A 26,700-nucleotide genomic window follows, 5' to 3' on the forward strand; every position below is an offset into this window, starting at 1 on the left:
TTTTTGGGTTGGCAGGTTGTAATTAGTGGAGTGCCACAAAGACCAGTGCTTGGGCTTCAGCTGTTTACAATCTATATCAATAACTTAGATGAGGGGGCCAAGAGTAATGTCTCCAAATTTGCCGACGATACAAAGCTAGGTGGGAAAGTAAGCTGTGACAAGGACGCAAAAAGGCTGCAAAGGGATATAGACAGATTAAGTGAGTGGGCAAGAAGGTGGCAGATGGAGTATAATGTGGGGAAATGTGAAATTATCCACTTTGGTAGGAAGATTAGAAAAGCAGAATATTTTTTTAAAAGGTGAGAGACTAAGAAATGTTGGTATTCAGAGGGATTTGGGTGCAAGGGGGGGATAAGGTCTTGCTGCAATTATATAGGGCTCTGGTGAGACCACACCTTGAGTACAAGGTATAGTTTTGGTCTCCTTATCTAGGGAAGGATAATGGAAGTGTTCAGTTCCATTCGCAGCCTCTCAGGTAATGAGGCAGTCCGTGCCCGCATGCAGCAAGACCTGGACAACATCCAGGCTTAGGCTGATAAGTGGCAAGTAACATTCATGCCAGGCAATGACCATCTCCAACAAGAGAGAGTCTAACCATCTCCCCTTGACATTCAACGGCATTACCATCACCAAATCCCGCCCCCCCCAACCCAATCAACATCCTGGGGATCACCACTGACCAAAAATTTAACTGGACCAACCACATAAATTCTGTGGCTACAAGAGCAGGTCAGAGGCTGGGTATTCTCCAGCGAGTGACTCACCTCCTGACTCCCCAAAGCCTTTCCACCATCTACAAGGCACAAGTCAGGAGTGTGATGGAATAATCTCCACTTGCCTGGATGAGTGCAGCTCCAACAACACTCAAGAAGCTCGACACCATCCAGGACAAAGCAGCCCGCTTGATTGGTACCCCATCCACCACCCTAAACATTCACTCCCTTCACCACCGGCGCAGCAGTGTGTACCATCTACAGGATGCACTGCAGCAACTGGCCAAGGCTTCTTCAACAGCACATCCCAAATTCAGGACCTCTACCACCTAGAAGGTCAAGGGCAGCAGGCACATGGGAACAGCACCTCCTGCACATTCCCCTCCAAGTCACACACCATCCTGACTTGGAAATATATCGACGTTCCTTCATCGTTGCTGGGTCAAAATCCTGGAACTAACAGCACTGTGCGAGAACCTTCACCACACGGATTGCAGCGGTTCAAGAAGACGGCTCACCACCACCTTCTCAAGGGCAATTAGGGATGTGCAATAAATGCTGGCCTTGCCGGTGACGCCCACATCCCATGAACGAATAAAAAAAATATATATACTTGCCTTAGAGGGGGTGCAATGAAAGTTCACTACATTGATTCCTGGGATGAGAGGGTTGTCCTATGAGGAAAGATTGAGGAGAATGGGCCTATATTCTCTGGAGTTTAGAAGAATGAGAGGTGATCTCATTCAAACATATAAAATTCTTAGCAAGCTTGACAGGGTAGATGCCCCTTGGCTGGAGAGTCTAGAACTAGGGGTCATAGTCTCGATAAGGTCGGCCATTTAGGACGGAGATGAGGAAAAATTTCTTCATTCAGAGGGTTGTGAATGTTTGGAATTCTCTACCCCAGAGGGCTGTGGATGCTGAGTCGTTGAATATATTCAAGATTGAGATCAATAGATTTTTGGACTCTAAGGGAATCAAGGGATATGGGAATAGGGCGGGAAAGTGGAGTTGAGGTCGAAGATCAGCCATGATCTTATTGAATGGCAGAGCAAGCTCAAGGGACCGTATGACCTACTCCTGCTCCTATTTTTTATGCTCTTATCTCAGAAGGTTGTAGGGCTGGAGGAGGTTACAGAGATAGGGAGAGGTGAGACTATGAAGGGATTCTCTGTGTATTAACATGCTGCATTGTGGTTTAGGAGTCACAAATTCAAACCAGGAGTGCAGAGGGGGCAGGAGCGAGTCACGCCAAGCTGCTCTCACACACCCCTCCTCACAGTCATAGAATCATAGAATCATAGAAGTTACAACATGGAAACAGGCCCTTCGGCCCAACATGTCCATGTCGCCCAGTTTATACCACTAAGCTAGTCCCAATTGCCTGCACTTGGCCCATATCCCTCGATACCCATCTTCCCCATGTAACTGTCCAAATGCTTTTTAAAAGACAAAATTGTACCCGCCTCTACTACTGCCTCTGGCAGCTCGTTCCAGACACTCACCACCCTTTGAGTGAAAAAATTGCCCCTCTGGATCCTTTTGTATCTCTCCCCTCTCACCTTAAATCTGTGCCCCCTCGTTATAGACTCCCCTACCTTTGGGAAAAGATTTTGACTATCGACCTTATCTATGCCCCTCATTATTTTATAGACTTCTATAAGATCACCCCTTAACCTCCTACTCTCCAGGGAATAAAGTCCCAGTCTGTCTAACCTCTCCCTGTAAGTCAAACCATCAAGTCCCGGTAGCATCCTAGTAAATCTTTTCTGCACTCTTTCTAGTTTAATAATATCCTTTCTATAATAGGGTGACCAGAACTGTACACAGTACTCCAAGTGTGGCCTCACCAATGCCCTGTACAACTTCAACAAGACATCCCAACTCCTGCATTCAATGTTCTGACCAATGAAACCAAGCATGCTGAATGCCTTCTTCACCACCCTATCCACCTGTGACTCCACTTTCAAGGAGCTGTGAATCTGTACTCCTAGATCTCTTTGTTCGATAACTCTCCCCAACGCCCTACCATTAACGGAGTAGGTCCTGGCCCGATTCGTCAACCAAGTCCTAAAAGCAGTTCACCTGCCTTGTGGTCTTTGTTAAGAACGGAAACACAGGTGAGGGAGAGATCATAACTGATTTGGGGAGGGGGGGGGGGAAAGAGAGAAACTGAAGTTAATTATGCAAAGTCAATAAGAATTTACAATAATTACTTTGAACTTGTCACCAGGATCCCTGGAGAGGAAATCACACGCGACCTCAATTTCTTTTCCTACAGCACAAAGGATCGTCTCTTGCTCTGTTTGGACTCTGCTGATCTGATCTTTAAGCTGAAGTGTCATTTGCTCCAGTTGCCTCGCACATTCTTCACCGTTAACCACCAGCTTACCCTGCGGATGCAATGTAAATGATCAGCGTTACAGGTCTGTCAATTAATATTGCAATCAATGGCTCAGTACAGAAAGAGAAAGGTACAACTTGAACTTGTATTGTGCCTTTCGTGACCTCAAGATAACCTCAAAGCGCTTCACATCTAAAGAAGTACTTCTGAATTATAGTCAATTTTGTAATGTAGGGAAACGCATACCAATATGCATATAACAAGGTCCCATAAACTGTAATGGCACAAAGAACGAGATAATCTGTTTTTTAAAAAAACATTGTTAATTGAGGGATATGTTGATAGGGCACCAGAATTCCCTTGCTCTTCTTCAAGTAGTGGCCAGGGGATCTTTTACGTCCACCTGAAAGAGCATACGGGGCCTCAATTTAACATCTCATCTGAAAGACGGCATCTCTGACGGATTGCTGCACTCCGACAGTATTGTACTGAAATGTCGGCCTAGATTACTTGCTTAAAGTTGTGGAGTGGGATTTGTACTCTCAACCTCATGACTCAGTGACGAGAGTGCTACCAGAGTCAAGACCAACACCTGTAGTATGTACAAAAAAAAACTGACTTGGACTGTTTTGCTATGCCAATCAAGCAGTTTCACCCCACAAACTTCACAATTTTTCTAAACATTCAAATGAGAAGTGTTTCCTCTTGCGTCTATGTTGAATTGAGAGCTTGTTTCTAGGTTTCTCCCTTTAATGATCATACACAGCATGCTGCCTTCACCAGCATTTTCCAGAATGGCAATATTACTTATCTCTTCTGTGAATTTTACATAGCTCGACATTTTATTTACCTCTGCAATCGCTACCGTATGATGTGATACTTACTACATCTGGCCAGCTATTACACTCACATCTTTCTCTTCACCTGCTCCATTTAGAAATGTGCCTTCATTTTACTATTTTTAGCTTCAACATGCATTACCGTACAAGCCTTAAACACCATATCCCATCTATCTGATAAAGTCTTTGTAGTTCTCGCAATCCTCTTGGGCGAACGCTCTGCTTTCTAATATAATTTGACAGCATTTGCAAACTTAAACATTCTACTTTCAATATCATCATCGACATCATTTACAAATATTATCAACTGTGGTCCCAGGACCATGAGAGAGAGTACTGCGCAGACCATTACTGCTCACTAGAACTACCACTGATCCCTACTCTTGGTTTCCTAACATCCAAGTCAATTCATTGCCCAATTTACACCACCGTGTAGTCCAACAACATTTGTTTCAACCACATATGAGGCACAAATGTTTGATATATTGGGAGGTGCAAGTGGCTAACAAATAAGCCTTCTGTAAATCACAACATGCTATTTTTAAATTTCGTGTATTAACAAGTATAGGTTTAGGCACCGACCGTTTTCTTGATTTGTTTTCTTCCTCTACCAGCTCCCAATTTATTTTCTTCATTTTGACATATATGACTTTAAAATCAGCTCTCTTCAGTCTCTTACTCTTAACCGGGCTCAATCTGATGAGATTACGATCACTGGACGTGGGGGTACACCTGAGCAATAATGAACATTTTCTCAGTTAAAGAATTCAATAATTAGTTGAGGGATGTATGATTAGTGGGAAAACAGGAGAGAAAAATGGTCTGGGTGGATCCTGTACATTGGGGTTTGGAAACAATGAACCGCTTTCCAACTTCAAACAGTTGGAGTGGAAGCTCTCGGCAACTGTGCGCCCGGTGAGAGAGCTGTTGATAGATGAAAAAATATATGTGGAATTCAGCACTACAGTAAGGAGGAGCGAGAAGGGGGGGGGAGGGAGGGTGCGGAGAGAGAGAGCAAGAGCGCGATAGAAAGAAGTGAAGGAAGAGGGGCGCAGGGAGTGGGAGGGGGACGCGCGCTGGCGAGGGGGGGACGCGCGCTGGCGAGCCGGTGGGGGGGGGGGGGGAGGGGGCGCGCGCTGGCGAGCCGGTGGGGGGGGGAAGGGGGCGCGCGCGCTGGCGAGCCGGTGGGGGGGGAAGGGGGCGCGCGCTGGCGAGCCGGTGGGGGGGGAAGGGGGCGCGCGCTGGCGAGCCGGTGGGGGGGGGAGGGGGCGCGCGCTGGCGAGCCGGTGGGGGGGGGAGGGGGCGCGCGCTGGCGAGCCGGTGGGGGGGGGGGAGGGGGCGCGCGCGAGCCGGCGGGGGGGGGGGAGGGGGCGCGCGCTGGCGAGCCGGCGGGGGGGGGGGGGGAGGGGGCGCGCGCTGGCGAGCCAGTGGGGGGATGGGGCGCGCGCTGGCGAGTCAGCGGGGGGCGCACACGGGCCCGCCGGGGAGACGGGGGGGGGGGGGGGGGGGCACGCGCCGGCCGGGTAGGGGTGGTCGTGTGGGAGAGAGAGGGAAGGAAGATGGAGAAGGGGGAAGCGAGTGAGGAAGGGGAGAAGGGAGGAGCTAAGGAGAGAGGGAGAGATGGTATGATGTACTTTAATTCCACATCAATTTCTTAATTTTGCAGCAGTGGTCTACATCTATAGTTATTAATTTCCTTTATGTCAGATTTTGATCAAAGGCATCAAAGCACTTAACTCTCCTTGTGAATTATCCTCATCCCAAGTTAAATGTTTCCTTTCCTAGCAATGCTACCATGCCACAATATCTTTTGATATGTTGTAAACATTTTAAGCTTCTGCTATATAGAATTCATCAGCATCCTCTGGTGTTCACCAGGCCTCTTATGACAATTATATTTAGTTTCTCATTGCAGACACAACCCTCAGGCTCTAGTACCTGATCTTTCATCCGATGATGTGAAACAGTTCAGCTTATGACTGTTAGCACTTAGTCATTGATTTCTATCTCCTTTCCTGGAGCCTCAATTCCTATATCACAAATGCTTACTCTGTCCTCATTTCTGATCCTTCACCCTTTAAGACTTTCCTTTTTGTCCTCTTCAAACGTCTCCAACCACATTACACAAATTTATGCCTATTATGGGCTGTCTGACCAAAACCCATCCAGATTTTCCACAAACACAATTAGTGCTTTGCGCAACCTCTCCAAATACAAGTTGAAGCCAATTACCTCAATGTGTACTATAATGCGTCCAATTTGTACTATAATGCGTCAGCATTACTAACAATCTAGCTTGCACTAATTTTGAACTGCTACTTTGCACCCTACTAACCATTTCCTTACACTTCGCACTTACAGACTCAGTTCCTGCGGTCCATGATTTTACCTCAAGCTCTCTAAATGGTCTCCCAAGAGCTGGATATGAAATTAAAAACCAGCTGGACTGAAATTGTTGAACTGCACCGATGCATGCTGAAGCAATGATGATGCTAGCACATTAGGAGGCAAGAAGATTCAGACAGCGCTGATTGCTGGTGGAGACAGCTTTTATGCTGACGGCAGACTAAAATAAAACTTATGCTACCATATCAGTTTGAGGGATTGGGAAAGGATATCAGGAGGGATATTCCTCTTGGGCAGAAATCACCTGCAGCTCCAACACATCCAAAACTCTACCCCACACTAAGCCCCATTCTCTCATCACCCAAGTCTAGGCCCACCTCCATTTGCTCCCTTGTCCCCCAACACTTCAAGTTCAAATCTCTCATTTACAAAGCCCTCCACATCCCTGCCCCGTTCCCACACCTCACAATCAATGGCAAAGCCTTCAACCATCACAGCCCTACTTTCTAAGACTTCCTCCCTAAAACCCTCTGTGGCCTTTAGAAGCCTCCTCGAAACCCATCTTTTTGACCATGCTTTCCAGCATCTCCCCAAACACTGCCTGATATCCATTTCATCTCCACGAAGGGACATTCTCAACATTAAAGACACTTCATAAATGCAAGATGTCGTTGGAAATTAGTGTGTCGTGCATTTTCCAATACTGCAAGTAACCAAAAGATGAGAATACTTAAAACAATTGCTCAGCTGTATATACATCGAATGTGTTAGGAAAGGACAGTGAAGATCCAGAAAAATAGAAAACTAGAAAATGGGTACACAATATCAAGTCTTTGAGTATTAACCTATTTAATAGGTGTCAGCCTGGGCTCAATGGGTAGCACTCTTGCCACCAAGTCAGAAGGATGTGGCTTCATGTCCCACTCCAGAGACTTAGTGCAGTACTGAGGGAGAGCTGCACTGCCATCTTTCAGATGAGACATTAAACCTAGGCCCCGTCTGCCCTCTCAGGTGGACGTAAAAGATCCCATAGTACTATTCAAAGAACAGGGGAGTTCTCCCCAGTGTCCTGGCCAATATTTATCCCTCGATATCCCCACCATCACAGAAGCCAGTCTTCAGCCAATTCGATTCATTCCACGTGATATCAAGAAACAGCTGAGTGCACTGGATACAGTAAAGGCTATGGGCCCCGACAACATCCTTGCTGTAGTGCTGAAGTCTTGTGCTCCAGAACTAGCTGCGCCTCTAGCCAAGCTGTTCCAGTACAGCAACAACACTGGCATCCACCCGACAATGTGGAAAATTGCCCAGGTATGTCCTGTCCACAAAAAGCAGGACAAATCCAATCTGGCCAATTACCACCCCATCAGTCTACTCTCAATCATCAGCAAAGTGGTGAAAGGTGTCGTCGACAGTGCTATCAAGCGGCACTTACTCACCAATAACCTGCTCACCGATGCTCAGTTTGGGTTCCGCCAGGACCACTCAGCTCCAGACCTCATTACAGCCTTGGTCCAAACATGGACAAAAGAGCTGAATTCCAGAGGTGAGGTGAGAGTGACTGCCCTTGACATCAAGGCAGCATTGACAGAGTGTGGTACCAAGGAGCCCGAGTAAAATTGAAGTCAATGGGAATCAGGGGGAAAACTCTCCAGTGGCTGGAGTCATACCTAGCACAAAGGAAGATGGTAGCGGTTGTTGAAGGCCAATCATCTCAGCCCCACAACATTGCTGCAGGAGTTCCTCAGGGGAGTGTCCTGGGCCCAACCATCTTCAGCTGCTTCATCAATGACCTTCCCTCCATAAGGTCAGAAATGGGGATGTTCGCTGATGACTGCACAGTGTTCAGTTCCATTCGCAACCCCTCAAATAATGAAGCAGTCCAAGCCCGCATGCAGCAAGACCTGGACAACATCCAGGCTTGGGCTCATAAGTGGCAAGTAACATTCGCGCCAGATAAGTGCCAGGCAATGACCATCTCCAACGAGAGTCTAACCACCTCCCCTTGACATTCAACAGCATTACCATCGCCGAATCCCCCACCATCAACATCCTGGGTGTCACCATTGACCCGAAACTTAACTGGACCAGCCATATAAATACTGTGGCTACAAAAGCAGGTCAGAGGGTGGGTATTCTGCAGCGAGTGACTCACCTCCTGACTCCCCAAAGCCTTTCCACCATTTACAAGGCACAAGTCAGGAGTGTGATGGAATACTCTCCACTTGCTTGGATGAGTGTAGCTCCAACAACACTCGAAGCTCGACACCATCCAGGACAAAGCAGCCCGCTTGATTGGCACCCCATCCACCACCCTAAACATTCACTCCCTTCACCACCGGTGCACAGTGGCTGCATTGTGTACCATCCACAGGATGCACTGCAGCAACTCGCCAAGGCTTCTTCGACAACATCTCCCAAACCTGCGACCTCTATCACTTAGAAGGACAAGAGCAGCAGGTACATGGGAACATCACCATCTGCACGTTCCCCTCCAAGTCACACACCATCCCGACTTGGAAATATATCGCCGTTCCTTCATCGTCGCTTGGTCAAAATCCTGGAACTCCCTTCCTAACAGCACTGTGGGAGAACCTTCACCACATGGACTGCAGCGGTTCAAGAAGGCAGCTCACCACCACCTTCTTGAGGGCAATTAGGGATGGGCAATAAATGCTGGCCTTGCCGGCGACGCCCACATCCCATGAACGAATAAAAAAAAAATCAAAGTAAAGAGATTATCTGGTCATTGAAACATATAAAGTTCTGACAGGGCTAAACAGATTGGATGCAGGGAGGATGTTTCCCCTGGCTGGGAGGTCCAGAACAAGGGGTCACAGTCTCAGGATATGGGGTAGGAAATTTAGGACTGAGATGAAGTTTCTTCACTCAGAGGGTGGTGAACCTGTGGAATTCTCTACCACAGCAGGGTGTGGAGGCCAAGTCATTGAATATATTTAAGAAGGAGATAGATAGATTTCTAGACACAAAAGTCATCAAGGGGTATGGGGAGAGAGCAGGAATATGGTATTGAGATCGAGGATCAGCCATGATCATACTGAATGGCGGAGCAGGCTCGAAGGGCTGAATGGCCTACTCCTGATCCTATTTTCTATCTATCTATGGTCATTATCTCATTGCTGTTTGTGAGATGTTGCTGTGCGCAAATTGTTTCCTACATTACAACAGTCACTACACTTAAGTACTTTATTGGCTGTAAAGTGCTTTCCTGAGGTTGTGAAAGGCGCTATATAAAGGCAAGTTCTTTCTTTCTTTAATGGCAAGGCTTTAACACCAGTGGGAAAAGTGTTCTATTTGACAGGCACTATCAGCACCAGTAGTAGACCACTCAAAAATTGTCCAAATCTAAATCCTTAACAGAGCAACTAGTTTTGAAAGTTAGTGGAGATCCCTGTTACAGCTCCAAATGACTAATACTTGAACATTTCCACAGTACGCAGGACACACGAGCTGATACTAAAAACAGAAAGCAAGTTCTGCATCAAGTATATCGGAGTCATTTTGATTATTTATATTAAGTCCCTTGGGAGGTCGGTTTAGAAGAAACCTATTTCAATCGGTACTGCTTTTTCAAAATCAAACCGTTGCAAAAGACCTGGTTCAGGAATACAGTTACTTTCTTCCAGTCTACTGCTTTTCACTTTGTTGAAACAGGGAATGTTGACGACATAATCATGGAATCGACTTTAGAGGAGTTACTCAGACCAACAGTGAGGGAACTGAATCAATGCCATTCGTTAGTTGCTAACCCTGAGGCGCTTCATCTATCATGTCACTTCACTGGAGGATGTTAATTCACATCCCTCACTATCAGATCCAGTACCTCCTCCTGTAACGATAACCCATTGTTTTTACATTGGCACAGTCGGAATCCAAAGACAAGCAACGTTTATTTCTGTACCTCACTTTTTTTAACATTTAAAACCAAATCAGAGCAATAGTCTCAAACAAGAAAGGTTTGTGCATTTTTAATTAAAGTTTTCCCACCACAAATATACACACACACACACACACACACACACACACACAAACAGTAGCACAGGCTGCTCTGAGTCTGCCAGTTTCAGTGTAGACAAAGCCCGATATGAGGAAATCAGACCAGTCTCATTTAGAGAAAAGCCGCTGTGTCACGTTAACCATCCGCCATGAACTGAGAAAATCCAAAGCAATCAAGCAACTTTAACTTTAAACATTTTCAAACAGAATTTAGGTGATGATTTAGCAATGTATTAGTAACAAAATGTTAAAAGTTTACATGCTATCAGTACAGCAGGTTTAATCTATCCACGAGAACTCCCACCCTGCTGCTCTTCAACAAAGCTATATGCTATATCATCGAGGCCGAAAGGGTATAAATTCACTAGAATTAAGGCCGTCCATAACCAGCTATGTGGGTGTCAGGCATGCAGAAAATGATATGATCTCAAAGCAAACACATTACAGCAGCATATAGAAAGAATGCTTAATGAGGATCATATTACTTTATTCTCTTGCCAGCAATGAGTAGCAATGATATTCCAAGTCATTTCCATTTCAAACTTCAGAAGACACATATTTCTGTTTCCAGCTAAGGGTTGTGACGGAGAACATTTGCAATGGCCTATAAAACCAATTGTGCAGTTTAAAAAAAAAGTGCAATTCAAACAGAAATTCGGATTTTAATAAATGAATTGAAAAATTTAAATGACTTTCCTCAGCTCTACCCATATTGATCCACACCATGTGTGGTTGGTTGCTGTTATGTGGGGAGGAGGGAACTTCCTCTGCTTCCTTGGAATCATTTCATAGTGGGTAGAATTGAATTGTTGCCTATTGGCGAAGAAGATTAATTTCCATTACAAGTGAAACTATAACTCTAGTATTTGCGCTATTGCTGCAAAAAATAAATTAAATTGTTATACACTTGGCAGTGAAGGGTTTTTTTAAATTTCAAAATTGCTAATTAAGCTTCAACTAGAGGAAAGGAATTCTACAAAAGGAAGAAAGTATGCCAATATGGAACAAATGAGGAGTTAGGAACATAGGATTGGGCAAGAGACGTGGAGACATACAAAGAAAAAAATGCATTTATACGTCCTCAGGACGTTGCAATGCGCTTCAAAATGTATTTCATTAGCTGTGAAGCGTAGCCACTGTTGTTACGTAGGCAAACACAGCAGCCAATTTGTGCACAAGGTTCCACAAACAGTAATTAGGTAAATGACCAGTTAATCTTTTTTGGGAGGTGTTGGTGGAAGGGTAAATGTTGGCCAGCACACTGGGAGAACTCCCCTGCTCTTCTTCGAACAGTGCCATAGGATCTTTCTCATCCACCTGAACAGACAGATGGGGCCTCGGTTTAACTTCCCATCCAAAAGACGACACCTGGAGCAATGCAACACTCCCTCAATACTCACTCAGAGGCAGAGTGCTACTACTGAGCCAGGCTGACATTATATGAAGGATTGGAAGATGTATGCAAAAACTTCTAGTACGTATGAGCTGTCATGAAGTTTCATTTCCCTGGCACCCCAAGCTATGTAATAAGATGAAATTTCCAGTCCAAGCCCAAACAACAAAACTCTCAACTGCAGGCTCTTTAACATTTAGCATCTCATATTGCAATATTGGCAGCTTTGCCACAATATCTCTCACTTGTTCACATTAACAGGGAAAATTAAATTAGTAGCTGTGAGTCAATGGTCACAGAGTTCTGGAAAATCAAATTATCAATTCCACTCAGAGGCGAAGGTGACCATCTTGTACTTTGAGACTAAGGGAATGGCAGAGAGCTTCAACAAATAATTTGCAATTGGTTTTTATTAGAGAAACATGAAAGTAGGGTTATAGGAGTACCTAAAGAGGATGTGGAAAAGCCACTACTAGAAATATTCAAAAGGATACTATTACAAAAAAAAGTTAACGGGGCAAAAATCACCAGGCCCAGACGGTATGCATCCTAAAATATGGAGGGAGGTTGGGGAAGAAATGGTGGAAGGCACTAATCAGAATTTTCCAAAAGTCTTTGCAGAATTAGTGTGAAAGACTGGAGGTTTCAATTGTCACATCCCTGTTCAAGAAAGTCTTAAAGGAGAAAAAGGAAATTAAATCTAATCAATCTTACCTTGATTGTGGATAAACTTCTAGAGAGAGTCAGCACAGATTTGTCAGAGGCAGGCCATGCTTGACTAGTTTAATTGATTTTTTTTTTGTGGAAATCACAGGGTGTATCAAATAGCTGAATGCATTGAATATTGAATAAATTGATTTTCAGAAGAAGTTTGATAAGATGCTACATAAGAGACTTATTACAAAAATCAAGGCACAGGGTGTTAAAGTGGATATAAAAGCATGGATAGAGACAGCTAGGGAACAGAACATAAATAGTAGGGATAAATGAAGTTGTTAGTAATGCGCCCCAGGGAGCTGTGATGCGATGTCTTTTGTCTTCTATTTATCTACAACATACCGGGTATGAGAGATTATAGTTACAAAGGAAGACTTGAAAAATTGAACATTTTCCACTGAAACAGAGGTTATGGGGAGATCAAATAGAGCTTTTCAAATTATAAAAAGTTTTGAGAGGGTAAATAGTGAAAGATTGTTTCCACTGCTTGACAAATCAGTTACAAAAATACATCAATTCAGGATTATCACTGGAAGAATGAAAGGGGCAATTAGAAGATTTTTTTCCCCCCAGACAAGGGTTATTAGAAAACGGCATGCTTTACCACAAGTGGTTGTAGCATCAGCTAAAGGAAATTGGATGAGTATTTGAAAAGGAAGAATATAAAATGGTACAGGTAAAGGGCATGGAAATAGATTACAGCAGATAGTTCCAGTGGCATAATGGGATGAATAGCCTCCTCCTGTGCTATAATTCTGTGATTTCTATCATTTGCAATTAACTAACCCTTCATCCAATGCCCTGACTTAAATAAAACCAAAACCATATGAAAAATTCCATGTTATGGTCACTATAGATAGATTGAAGCAGGATTAGCTTTGTGTATAGATACAAGTTAATTGGGAAAGTAAGCTGTGAGGAGGACACAGAGTCTGCAAAGGGATAGAGACAGGTTAAGTGAGTGGGCAAGAAGGTGGCAGATGGAGTATAATGTGGGGAAATGTGAGGTTATTCACTTTGGTAGGAAGAATAGAAAAACAGAATATTTTTTAAATGGTGAGAAACTATTAAATGTTCGTGTTCAGAGAGATGTGGGTGTCCTCGTACAAGAAACACAAAGTTAGCATGCAGGTACAGAAAGCAATTGGGAAGGCAGATGGCATGTTGGCTTTTATTGCAAGGGGGTTGAAGTACAAGAGTAAGGAAGTCTTACTACAATTGTACAGAGCTTTGGTGAGACCTCACCTGGAGTATTGTGTACAGTTTTGGTCTCCTTCTCTAAGGAAGGATATGCTTACCTTAGAGGTAGTTCAACGAAGGTTCACTAGATTGATTCTTGGGATGAGAGGGTTGTCCTTTGAAAAGAGATAGAACAGAAGGGGCCTATACTCTCTGGAGTTTAGAAGAATGAGAGGTGATCTAATTGAAACACAAGATTCTGAGGGGGCTTGACAGGGTAGATGCTGAGAGGAAGTTTCCCCTGGCTGGAGAGACTAGAACTAGGGAGAATAGTCGCAGGATATGGGGTTGGCCATTTTAGACTGAGAGGAGGAGGAATTTCTTCACTCAGAGGGTTGTGAATCTTTGAAATTCTCTACCCCAAAGGGCTGTGGATGCTGAGTCGTTGAGTATATTCAAGGCTGAGAGAGATAGATTTTTGTACTCTAAGAGAATCAAGGGATATGGGGTTAGGGCGGGAAAGTGGAGTTGAGGTCAAAGATCAGCCATGATCTTACTGAATGGCAGAGCAGGCTCGAGGGGCTGTATGGCTTACTCCTGCTCCTATTTCTTATGTTATGCTCTTAATACTTTTATCTTTTTACTTATTAAGGCTGGGTAAGGTCCAAGATAACCCCCCGGTTTTGGCATGTCTCATCCATGCTTTCAAATCCCTCCATGGCCTCGCCCCTTCCCACCTCTACCTCCTCCAACCCTACAATTTTCTGAGATCTCTGCGCTCCTCAATTCTGGCCTCTTGCGTATCCCTGATTTTCACTGCTCCACCGTTGGCGGCCATGCCTTCAACTGTCCACGTCCACAGTTCTGGAAATCCCTCCCTAAACCTCTCCACTTCTCTCTGCTCCTTTACAGCAAAGGCAATGGGCCCTAACAACATCCCAGCCGTAGTACTGAAGGCTTGTACTCCAGAACTAGCTGCGCCTCTAGCCAAGCTGTTCCAGTACAGCTACGACACTGGCATCTACTGGACAATGTGGAAAATTGCCCAGGTATGTCCTGTCCACAAAAAGCAGGACAAATCCAATCCGGCCAATTACCGCCCCATCAGTCTACTCTCAATCATCAGCAAAGTGATGGAAGGTGTCGTCGACAGTGCTATCAAGCGGCACTTACTCACCAATAACCTGCTCACCGATTCTCAGCTTGGGTTCCGCCAGGACCACTCGGCTCCAGACTTCATTACAGCCTTGGTCCAAACATGGACAAAAGAGCTGAATTCCAGAGGTGAGTTGAGGGTGACTGCCCTTGACATCAAGGCAGCATTTGACCGAGTGTGGCACCAAGGAGCCCTAGTAAAATTGAAGTCAATGGGAATCAGGGGGAAAACTCTCCAGTGGCTGGAGTCACACCTAGCACAAAGGAAGATGGTAGTAGTTGTTGGAGGCCAATCATCTCAGCCCCAGGACATCGCTGCAGGAGTTCCTCAGGGCAGTGTCCTGGGCTCAACTATCTTCAGCTGCTTCATCAATGACCTGGACAACATCAAGGGGAGATGGTTAGACTCTCTCTTGTTGGAGATGATCATTGCCTGGCACCTGTCTGGTGCGAATGTTACTTGCCATTTATCAGCCCAAGCCTGGATGTTGTCCAGGTCTTGCTGCAAGCGGGCATGGATTGCTTCATTATCTGAGGGGTTGCGGATGGGCGATGAGGGGTTGAACACTGTGCAAACATCAGAGGACATCCCCATTTCTGACCTTATATTGGCAGAACCCAAACGGAGTATCGGTGAGCAGGTTATTGGTGAGTAAGTGCCACGTGATAACACTGTCGACGACACCTTCCATCACTCTGTTGATGATTGAGAGTAGACTGCAGCGATTCAAGAAGGCGGCTCTCCACCACCTTCTCAAGGGCAATTAATGCTGGCCTTGCCAGCAGCACCGCGTCCCATGAACAAATAAAAAAAAAAGACACTCCTTAAAAGCTACTTCTTTGAGCAAGCTTTTGGTCACTTGTCCCAATATTTCCTTATGTGGCTTGGTGTCAAATTTTGTTTGATAACACTTCTTTGAAGCGCCTTGGGACGTTAAAGGTGCTATATAAATGCAAGTTGTTGTGGCTCAGAGGCAGGTCCATGGTGATCCTGAGTGAAATAGTACCATGAGCATGCACTGGATGTGCCATGAACTGTTGAAAAAGCAACCTACTTCACTGCCTGCCGAGGGCAGAGTGTAATTTTAAAGATCAGGACATTGACTGCTGCCGGTTTACCTTGTCTGTGCTGTTCTAAATGTGTCTTACTTATTTAATCTCTGTAAATAAATCTCGTTAGTTCATTCAGAATCTGAGCTCTGCTTGACTGTGGGGTGTTGAACATAGTCTTTTGAAGTAACTTGGAGAGAAGTACATTGGGACTAACAATCTAGGATTGAGAGCGTGTCCGAAGGGGTACGACGTCTCTGTAGGGGCATAAAATTACAGGCCTGCAACTTCTGCCCCGCTGATCATAAGGCGCGGCTTTATAAAATGCCCTAAAATCACATCAGATTTTGGTGTCAGCGATTTGAGACACAACCGTCCAGTCACACCATAGGGCTGTGATGCATAAGAACTCCTGGTTTTAGAATTTTCCAATATGCAAAGCATTCAACAGATAATTGTCTCCTGAAAAAAAAGAGATGGTCATTTCAGACCATGTGGAAATTACTGTGACGAAGACGAACAGCTGGCCTCTTTATAGCTTTGCTAATTATTGCCCATTAACAGCTTCAAGCAGATGCATGCACATCTCTAAAATTGCTAATTAGTTAAGTAAGGTTGAATTCTCACTTTAACAAAATTAATTGCAAGCAATATAACTTAAAAATATTTGCGCAAAACAATTTAAGCTACATAATTAAAAACCATTCCAGTCCTCGAGTAGCGAAAGGTTTTGGGGGAAAAAAATGGATTTCTCTTTAAGCAACATGGTGCAAAATTAGGAAAAAATGAATAAACTTTGCTTGCAAGGAACTTTTTTGAAACTGATTCCAATGCTAAGCATTGCTCTGTAAAGGCAAAAACAAACAGATTTAGGATTGATATGAGAGGGAATAAAGCAAAAAGTGAACTGCGATACGGTCATAAAAACAGAGATGATTAACTTTTGACTGCTTATTCAGCTCCTTCGCACCGTCATGCACAGTAACCTTTCTGAACCAGTATCACCAATGATGCTGGGACAAAAAAGGAAGATGGCAAATGCTAGACATCTGAATTTTTTTTTTTTTAAAAGTGTTGGAAATGTACAGCAATCAGGTCTGATGTTAGTTTAATGCTTTGGATGAACCTATCTTTTCCCCATTCAGATGCTGACTGACCTGCTGTGCATTTCAGAATTCCTGCATCATTGGGGATATTGGCGTGGAAAGGTAACTGAGATTGACTTTGAGCCACAGTCAGTGTTGATCATCCCTGTAAGTTATAACTCTCTCGCTCTCTCAATGAGAATTCAGCTTCCTCACAGTCTGCGTCAATAGTCATAGGAACAGTAGGCCATTCAGCCCCTCAAGCCTATTTCATCATTCAATTAGATCATGGCTGATCTGTATCTCAACTCTATTTAACCACCTTTGATCCATATCTCTTGATACCCTTACCCAACAAAAATCTATCGATCTCAATCATGAAAGCTCCAATTGACCCCCAGCATCCACAGCCTATGGGGGGAGGGAAAGTGAGTTCCAGATTTCCACTACCCTTTGCATGAAAAAATGCTTCCCGATTTCACCCCTAAATGGCCTAGCTCTAATTTTAAGATTATGACCTCTAGTTCTGGATCCCCCCACCAGAGGAAATAGTTTCTCTATAACTACCCAAATCAGTACGTCACTTCAAAAAAAATTTACAGAAACAGAACAAAATGATGGTGATCAGTACCGATGACCACACTTTTTAAAAAAAATGGATATTTTGGTGCTGACTGAAATCAAGTACTGTTTCTAAAATAGCTCACCATCTTCTGAAATAAACTCAATTGGGATTATGAAATGTCTGCTTTCAATTCCCCCTTCTCTAATAGCCTCGCAGTGAACTAGATATTTGCATTAGGTTTGTTAATCATATTGAATTAGTACCAAGTGAAAAGCATAATCACAACCACAGGTTTTGAAGTTCAACTTTTTTTTTGCTGCTGTTTTAGTTTTTTTTCCTGATGGGAGTAAAATTTTAGCTGATTAAAAAGGGTTAAAGCATTATTGCAACAGTGAGTCACCCTAGGCATCAATTTACCATCAAAGTACATCAATTAGGGCTACAGTTTTTCAAATTAAAATAGTGCCCACAGCCAAACATTTTTGGAGTCTTAAGTCATCTGCCCCAAATGTGAATAATCTGGCACTGTTTGTACATGGATGCACCATCCATACGGAAAAGGTAATTAAAACCTAAAGTAGGTCAAATTCAGACCCGGCATCAGGCAATTTAATACAGACCGTCCAGTGTGGTGCAGGAATTCTGCTTCAGTTATGACAAGAGTCAAAGAACAAGGCTCGTTTCCCTCTGCTCCTAATGATTTCCCTCTGGCTACTGACAATACAGCTCTGAATATCACCGTATCCAACACACAAGAGGTTTATTTAAAGATCTGGGTGGTCAAACAGCACTCACTGCTATATAGTTTGAGTTCCATATCTCCCCCCCCCACCCCACTTAAAGCAATAGCATCCCACAATTTTAAACCCAAATGTGCCTGCCTAGTACAAGTCAGTTGAGGATAACCTGGAGCACTAGAAGAGGTCAGAGGGCATATATATATATATAAAAAAATAAGAAATAGGAGCAGGAGTAGGCCATCCAGCCCCTCGAGCCTGCTCCACCATTCAACCATGGCTGATCTTCTACCTCAAAGCCATTTTCCTGCACTATCCCTATATCCCTTGATGCCTTTAATATCTAGAAATCTATCGATCTCTGTTTTGAATGTACTCAATGACTGAGCCTCCACAGCCCTCTGGGGTAAAGAATTCCAAAGATTCACCATCCTGAGTGAAGAAATTTCTCCTCATCTCAGTCCTAAATGGCTTAACTCTTATTCTGAGACCTTGACCCCTGGTTCTAGACTCCCCAGCCAGGGGAAACATCCTCCTTGCATCTACCCTGTCGAGCCCTGTAAGAATTTTGTATGTTTCAATGAGATCACCTCTCATTCTTCTAAACTCTAGAGAATACAGGCCTAGTCTACTCAATCGCTCCTCATTCGACAATCCGCCATCCCAGGAATCAGTCTGGTGAACCTTTGTTGCACTCCCTCTATATCCTCTCTTAGGTAAGGAGACCAAAATTGTACACAATATTCCAGGTGCGGTCTCACCAATAAATATACAACATGGATTTAGCCAGCAAGTGGAATCCAAAGAAATTCTTTAGCTACTTTTTTGCCTCTCCCAGGAGATTACATGCCTTGGGGGGGGGGGGGCCGCCCCGAGGGCAGCGGGGGGTAAGGATGTGTTTGATCATGATGCTCCGACCATCATGGTGTGGGGCAGGCTTGATGGACCAGCTGGTCTTTTCCTGCCTGCCAATTTCGTATGTTCGTAAGTAACAGGTGGCATGTAAAAGGCAGATGATAGGTTCTGTAAGGGATCAGCTGGGTACAGATATATCACAAAATGAAGGGTACACGCCCAAAAGTCATAACCTGTCTTTTCGCTTTACAAATGTTGACTGATCTGTATATTTCCAGCATTCGTGATTTTCCTTTTTATTTTCTTTCATCAGAAAATGACAGATGTGCTAAATGAATAAATTTCAATTCAAAATATTTTGGCAGAAGAATCAGAGTTTTATAACATAGAAGGATGCCATTTGGCCCATTGCAGCTGTGCCAATTCTGAAAGAATACCACCGAGTCCCATTCCCCTGCCCTTCCCTCTTACATTTTCTTTTTTCAAATAGTTATCCATTTCCCTTCGAGAAGCTAATATGGATTCTGCTTGTACCACTTTTTTGGTAGGGCATTCCATCTCCTAACAATGCCCTGTGTAAAAAAAAACTCTCCTTTTGATCTTAAATTTTTCCCCATTTACTTAATCAAAACCTCACATAATTTGCAACATCTCTATTAGATCTCCTCTTAATCATCTTTGAAAAGAGTCCCAGTTTCTCAATCTAATTGTCAGCCTTGGCTCAGTGGTAGCATTCTCGCCTCCGAGTCAAGTGGTCGTGAATTCAAGCTCACTCCAGAGACTTGATCACATTAATCCCAAATTTAACAGCAGGATCTGTTTTAAATGTTTTCCACAGGTTTCCCGGCCGCATCCAGCCAGACTGACAGTCTGCTTGTCTGTCGGGTGGGAAAGCAGCCAGGGAGCAGAGCTGAGGTGAGTCCGACATGGGGGTTGGGGGGACGGCCGACTGCGGGGGTCTGATCGCATGGAGGTAAGCTTGGCGGGCCGGGAAGGGTGGGGGGGGGGGGGAGGAAGAGGGGGTAAGCACTCCTGCTCCTCCTGGCCCACAAGTAGTGCTGTAAAGGCACTTAACTGATGGATCCGGCCCTTCACTTCTCCCTTCAGTTGCCGGGCTTTCCCGAGGCCCAGGAAACCTGGCCTGCAGGCATTAAAACAAAAACTTAAGTTAAATAGGAGGCACGCAGCCTCCTTAAAATATTTTAGTGACCGACCCGCCTCCTGAGAGCGGGTTGGTCGCCCGCCCCACAACCCACCTCCGTTAAAACCGGGAGTGGCCAGGTTGCCCATTTTTAAATTTTTAACTCCCACTGACCCTGGGGGGGGGGGGGGGGTTAAAATTACCCCCAAGATGTCTACAGAGACATGAAAATGACAAAGTACATTGGCAAGCCAATTTTTTGATTCAGAAGTTGGTAATGGCCTACCTGAACACTTCCTATTAACTATTCATACAAATCACCCAACAATTGAATTTCTTACACTACAGCTTGTGACCTTGGGATTGTTTCGAATATAACGTACTCGCCCTGTAAATCTCATCAGGTTGGACTGCTGAGTATTACTTTCAGATCGAAGGGATATCCTGAGCAAAAATGCCACAGAGATGCCAACTTTTTCTCAGTTCGCTCTTGCCTTGCCGTAAAGCGCAGGGACAGGACACGGGTCTGCAGGCTTGCTCTTGCGTAATTCTTGTAAAGATTGCACTCTGTTTTCACGGAGGTGAAATGTGCACTGACTTCTGAGGAATGTGTTATCTCAAGTTCTGAAAGGAAGTATTCAAAGCAATTCATCAGACCCATTTGCTTGATTAACCCCCTTTTGAACTGGATCTAGATTGCCATATTTGTATTGCGACACGTACTTCTGCAAATAACTCGTCACTGAAGGAAATTGCTGCCTGATTCATTAGCTCCGCTTCTGTCCAGCACCTTATACATGTGTAAACAGGGAGAGCAACACTGGGACTCTGGCGTAGGGCCAGCCACCTGAAACCAGTGATGAAATATAAAAGTGCTCCACTTACTGGGAATGTGCAATTTATGATAAAATAGCAATTGAACTTACTGCCAATAGTAAGTCAAGACACCCAATCAGAAATTAGTTGCAATTATTTAAATAGCATAGTCAGTCATTTTTTGGCAAGTTCCTCCCACTTGAAGTGTCATTTGGGGATGATTTAATGGGATAGCAACCTATCTGTAGCCATTTCCCAATTTAATTGCAAAAAGAACAAATGGGCCTGGGAGTGTAGAACATCTATTGCGTTATTTCTCAGTAATCAATTGTAGGACACTTGGTAAGCTCCAGTGATTATATCTCAGTCATTAATTCTCCAGTATGGACATTATCACATATTAACTACACAAAACACTCTAGCCACTGTCTCCCGCGACAGCACTGTCGGCACAACACAAAAGATAGATAAACCAAAATGAGAGTGTCGCTGCCAAATGCAAATACATTATAAAAATAATGAGCAAGTCAGTAATTTCAAGGCTGCAATTTCATCTTGCGTGTCAAATAATTTGATGACACTGTATATATGATCTGATCCCACTCAATGAAATCATTGCCTTGTAATGACTGCCAGATATCCATTATTCTCTGTATAAGTGAATCACACACAAACACGATATGATCAGCCATTTATGAACCATTCTGCCTTTTATAGAAATAACAGTAACACAACGATGCAACAATTTAAACACGTTAGCTACATGAGCGCTGCTAAACTGTCAACACTCAACAAAGCTGTAATGAAGAGCCATTAAAAAAATAATTGAAGTGAATACTTGCTGCTGACTTGAAATGTCAGCATCTCCGCAATGAAACTGAACAAAATTGCAATTGGATCAGGATCAATTTATTACGGCGAGTACGAGGGCTCAGCACGTAGGCTTAACTTAATTATGTGGCGCAAGTATCTATAGGGCTACTCAAGTGATAAATGACCAGAGGTAACGTGGCAGCTTGATCCCTGCAATGATTCTGCTACAGATCATGCATGCTAATCACATCTGAAGGGTTTTTTTTTTTCTCAGCCGAGTGCAAACTTTACATCATTAATTTGTGAACTAAGTACCTGGAAGAAGGTGGTGTCGAGCCCTACTATCACCTTTTATGTTTAATCCAAATTAAGATCTCTTTGCAGGAACGCAGCTGTAAATCAACATAGGTACGTTATGAAAGGGCACTTAGCCCAAATAATAATGAGCCAGATTCCACTAGAATTTTTGAAAATGGTTGCTACAGGAAATTTGTCTCCACCATTGCAATAACTGAAGATAATGCATATAAAAGAAAAACAGCCCTTTTAAAAAGAAAAATGCCACTGTATATATAAGTCGGCACCGGGATCACTGTATAATTGCACAGAAACTCATTACGAGGGTTTCATTAGAGGCAGGCAACAAGAAAATTTCCATGTCTAGTGCCACAGATAGCCTTATCCAGCAGTAAATTTTAATAAAACTAGTCTCCAAGGTTCCAGGAAAATATACCACTTACTCATCCTTTATTGTGCCTCGTGTTACTCCTCAAAATTTAATGAAGCCTGCGCATTATAAAAATAGTAGTCTTTCAGCCACCGAGGAAGGGCAATTTGGTTATATTTAATATTCAGTTTTGAACTACAATCTGTTGCAGAAAAGGGCAGCATGTGTGCAGTGTTCAAGCACTACCTAGAAATGCATCCATGGTCTGTAAAACACGCAGACTTCCAGATGCAATTTGAGTAACAGATATAATCCAATCCGATCTTGGTCTTTGTACCTCTGCGTAATTTTAAATCGGTGAATGTTCTTGATAATTTTGAAGTGAGATGGTCCAGCTGAATAATTTATCTTGCCCACGGAACTTGGAAGTCAATAAGGGAATGGTTATCATTTTTCCAAAGCTCCTTTCCTCCCACTCCAAGATAACTGATATGACCAACAAAAATCAGTTCAGTAACTTTTATACGGACTTTTGATCCAGCTCATTTCAGACTGAAGTGCGATTAGCGATCCTGGTGTTAAAACATAGAGCCAATTGTATTAAAAACATATCTGTTTTTAATACAACTGGACATTCTCTCTCTCTCTCCCTGCCTTTCGGGTCTCTTTCTCTCTCTGGCTTTGTAATCTGACCCATTGTGTATTCAGTACTGTTTTCCGTGGCTAACCTGTCTGAACACCAACGACACCTTTGATTGGTGTGATCGTGTCCCAGCCTAATATAAGATATGCGATTTGAGAACCTTTCACTCACTCACCTGACGAAGGAGATAATCTCCGAAAGCTTGTGATTTTAAAATAAAACTGTTGGACTATAACCTGGTGTTGTAAGATTCCTTACATTAAAACATAGAAACATAGAAAATAGGAGCAAGAGTAGGCCCTTTGGGCCTGCTCCGCCATTCAAAATAATCATGACTGATCGTCTAACTCAGTACCCTGTTCCCACTTTTTCCCCATGTCCCTTGATCCCTTTAGCATTAAGAAATATATCTATCTCCTTCTTGAATACATCTAATGACTTGGCCTCCACTGCCTTCTGTGGGAGAGAATTCCACAGGTTCACCACCCTCTGAGTGAAGAAATTTCGCTCATCTCGGTTCTAAATGGCATACCCCGTATCCTGAGACTGTGACCCCTGGTTCTGGACTCCCCAGCCATTGGGAAATTCCTCCCTGCATCTAGCATGTCTAGTCCTGTTAGAATTTTATATGTTTCGATGAGATCACCTCTCATTCTTCTAAACTCTAGTTAATATAAGCCTAGTCGACCCAATCTCTCCTCATACCTCAGTCCTGCCATCCCAGGAATCAGTCTGGTAAACCTTTGTTGCACTCCCTCCATGGCAAGGACATCCTTCCTCAGATAAGGAGACCAAAACTGCACACAATACTCCAGATGCGGTTTCACCAAGGCCCTGTATAACTGCAGTAAGGCATCTCTGCTCCTGTACTCAAATCCTCTTGCAATGAACGCCAACATACCATTCGCCTTCCTAACTGCTTGCTGCACCTGAATGCTCGCTTTCAGCGACTGGTGTACAAGGACACCCAGGTCCAGTTGCACCTCCCCTTTTCCCAATCTATCACCATTCAGATAATGATCTGCCTTTCTGTTTTACAACCAAAGTGGATAACCTCACATCATTTATCCATGTTATACTGCATCTACCATGTTCTTGCCCACTCACACAACTGGTCTAAATCACATTGGAGCCTCTTTGCATCCTCCTCACAGCTCACATTCCACCCCAGCTTTGTGTCGTCTGCAAACTTGGAAATGTTACATTTAGTTCCCTCATCCAAATCATTGATATATATTGTGAATAGCTGGGGTCCAAGCACTGATCCCTGCGATACCCCACTAGTCACTGCCTGCCACCTGGAAAAAGACCCGTTTATTCCTACTCTCTGTTTCCTGTCTGTCAACCAATTCTCAATCCATGTCAGTATATTCCCCCCCCAATCCCATGTGCTTTAATTTTGCACACTAATCTCTTGTGTGGGACCTTATCAAAAGCCTTCTGAAAATCCAAGTACACCACATCCACTGGTTCTCCCCTATTTATTCTACCAGTTACATCCTCAAAAAACTCCAGTAGATTTGTTAAGCATGATTTCCCTTTCCTAAACCCATGCTGACTTAGTCCAATCCCGTTAATGCCTTCCAAGAGTTCTGTTATCACATTTTTTATAATAGACTCTAACATTTTCCCCACTACTGTTGTTAGGCTAACTGGTCTGTAATTCCCTGTTTTTTTCTCTCCCTCCTTTTTTTAAATAGTGGGATTACATTTGCCACCCTCCAATCTGTAGGAACAGTTCCAGAGTCTATAGAATTTTGGAAGATGACCACCAATGCATCCACTATTTACAGGGCCACTTCCTTTAGTACTCTGGGATGTAGATTATCAAGCCCTGGGGATTTGTCAGCCCTCAGCACCATTAATTTCCCTAGCACTCTTTTTTTTACTAATACTGGTTTATTTCAGTTCCTCCCTCTCACTAGACCCTTGGTTCCCTTGGTTATTTGTGTCCTCCTTTGTGAAGACAGAACCAAAGTATGTGTTTAATTGTTCTGCCATTTCTTTGTTCCCCATTATAATTTCCCCCATTTCTGACTATAAGGGACCTACATTTGTCTTCACTAATCTTTTTCTCTTGACATATTTATAGAAGCTTTTACAGTCAGTTTTTATGTTCCCTGCTGGTTTACTCTCATACTCTATTTTCCCCTCTTAATCAATCTCTTTGTCCTCCTTTGCTGAATTCTAAACTGCACCCAGTCCTCAGGCTTGCCGCTTTTTCTGGCAATTTTATATGTCTCCCCTTTGGATCTAATACTATCCCTAATTTCTTTTGTAAGATGATAACTTTTTTACAAGACATTGTCTAGGCCACAGGTAAAATACAGTGTGCAGTTTTAGGCACCGCATTATAGGAAGGAAAGTGCAGCAAAGATTCACCAGAATGATACCAGGAATGAGAGATTATAGTTATGAAGAGCAGCTTCAAAATTGGGCTCTTTTCACTGAATCTAACAGATGTTTTCAAAATTCTGAAAAGCTTTGCGAAAGTAAAAAGTGAGAGATTGTCTCCAGTGGTTGTCACAGTAAAAGGGGAGGTAGTTGAGATACTGGATGGAGGGAAAGTTGATAAAAAGGTACCAGAAAGACTGGCTATGCTTAAAGTGGATAAGTCACCAGGTCCGGATGGGATGCATCCTAGGTTGCTGAGGGAAGTCAGGGTGGAAACTGCAGAGGTGCTGGCCATAATTGTCCAATCCTCCTTAGATACTGGGGTGGTGCCAGAGGACTGAAGAATTGCAAATGTTACACCCTTTACACCCTTATTCAAAAAAGGGTGTAATGATAAACCCAGCAGCTACAGGCCAGTCAGTTTAACCTCAGTGGTGGGGAAACTTACAGAAAAAATAATCCGGGGCAAAATTAAGAGTCACTTGGACAAATGTGGATTAATAAAAGGAAAGCCAGCACGGATTTGTTAAAGGCAAATCGTGTTTAACTAACCTGATTGAGCTTTTTGATGAGGTAACACAGAGGGTTGATGAGGGCAATGCAGTTGATGTAGTGTATATGGACTTTCAAAAGGTGTTTGATGAAGTGCCACATAAATTGAAGCCCATGGAATAAAAGGGGCAGTGGCAACATGGATACGAAATTGGCTAAGTGACAGGAACCAGAGAATAGTGGTGCACAGTTGTTTTTCAGACTGGAGGAAGGTATACAGTGGTGCTCCTCAGGGGTCGGTACTAGGACCACTGCTTTTCTTCATATATTCTAATGACTTGGACTTGGGTGTACAGGTACAATTTCAAAATCTGCAGATGACACAAAACCTAGAAGCGTACTGAACAGTGAGGAGGATAGTAACAAATTCAATCCGGTCAATTACCGCCCCATCAGTCTACTCTCAATCATCAGCAAAGTGATGGAAGGTGTCGTCGACAGTGCTATCAAGCAGCATTTACTCACCAATAACCTGCTCACCGATGCTCAGTTTGGGTTCCACCAGGACCACTCGGCTCCAGACCTCATAACAGCCTTGGTCCAAACATGGACAAAAGAGCTGAATTCCAGAGGTGAGGTGAGAGTGACTGCCCTTGACATCAAGGCAGCATTTGATCGAGTGTAGTACTAAGGAGCCCTAGTAAAATTGAAGTCAATGGGAATCAGGGGGAAAACT

At 43.7% G+C, this 26,700-nt stretch overlaps 1 protein-coding gene across 5 annotated transcripts in view; it reads right to left on the reverse strand.

Annotated features, from left to right (window-relative positions):
• Positions 1–26,700, reverse strand: part of LOC137326706 (centrosomal protein of 128 kDa-like) — a 359,621-nt gene that overhangs the window by 189,452 nt on the left and 143,469 nt on the right. For all 5 annotated transcript variants that reach the window (XM_067992037.1, XM_067992041.1, XM_067992038.1 and 2 more), the window contains exon 15: positions 2,930–3,106. In XM_067992037.1, the coding sequence (XP_067848138.1) occupies positions 2,930–3,106 (177 nt within the window). The remainder of the gene's footprint in view (positions 1–2,929; positions 3,107–26,700) is intronic.

Source organism: Heptranchias perlo, chromosome 10 (genome assembly GCF_035084215.1).
Source record: "Heptranchias perlo isolate sHepPer1 chromosome 10, sHepPer1.hap1, whole genome shotgun sequence".
Lineage (NCBI taxonomy): Eukaryota > Metazoa > Chordata > Chondrichthyes > Hexanchiformes > Hexanchidae > Heptranchias > Heptranchias perlo.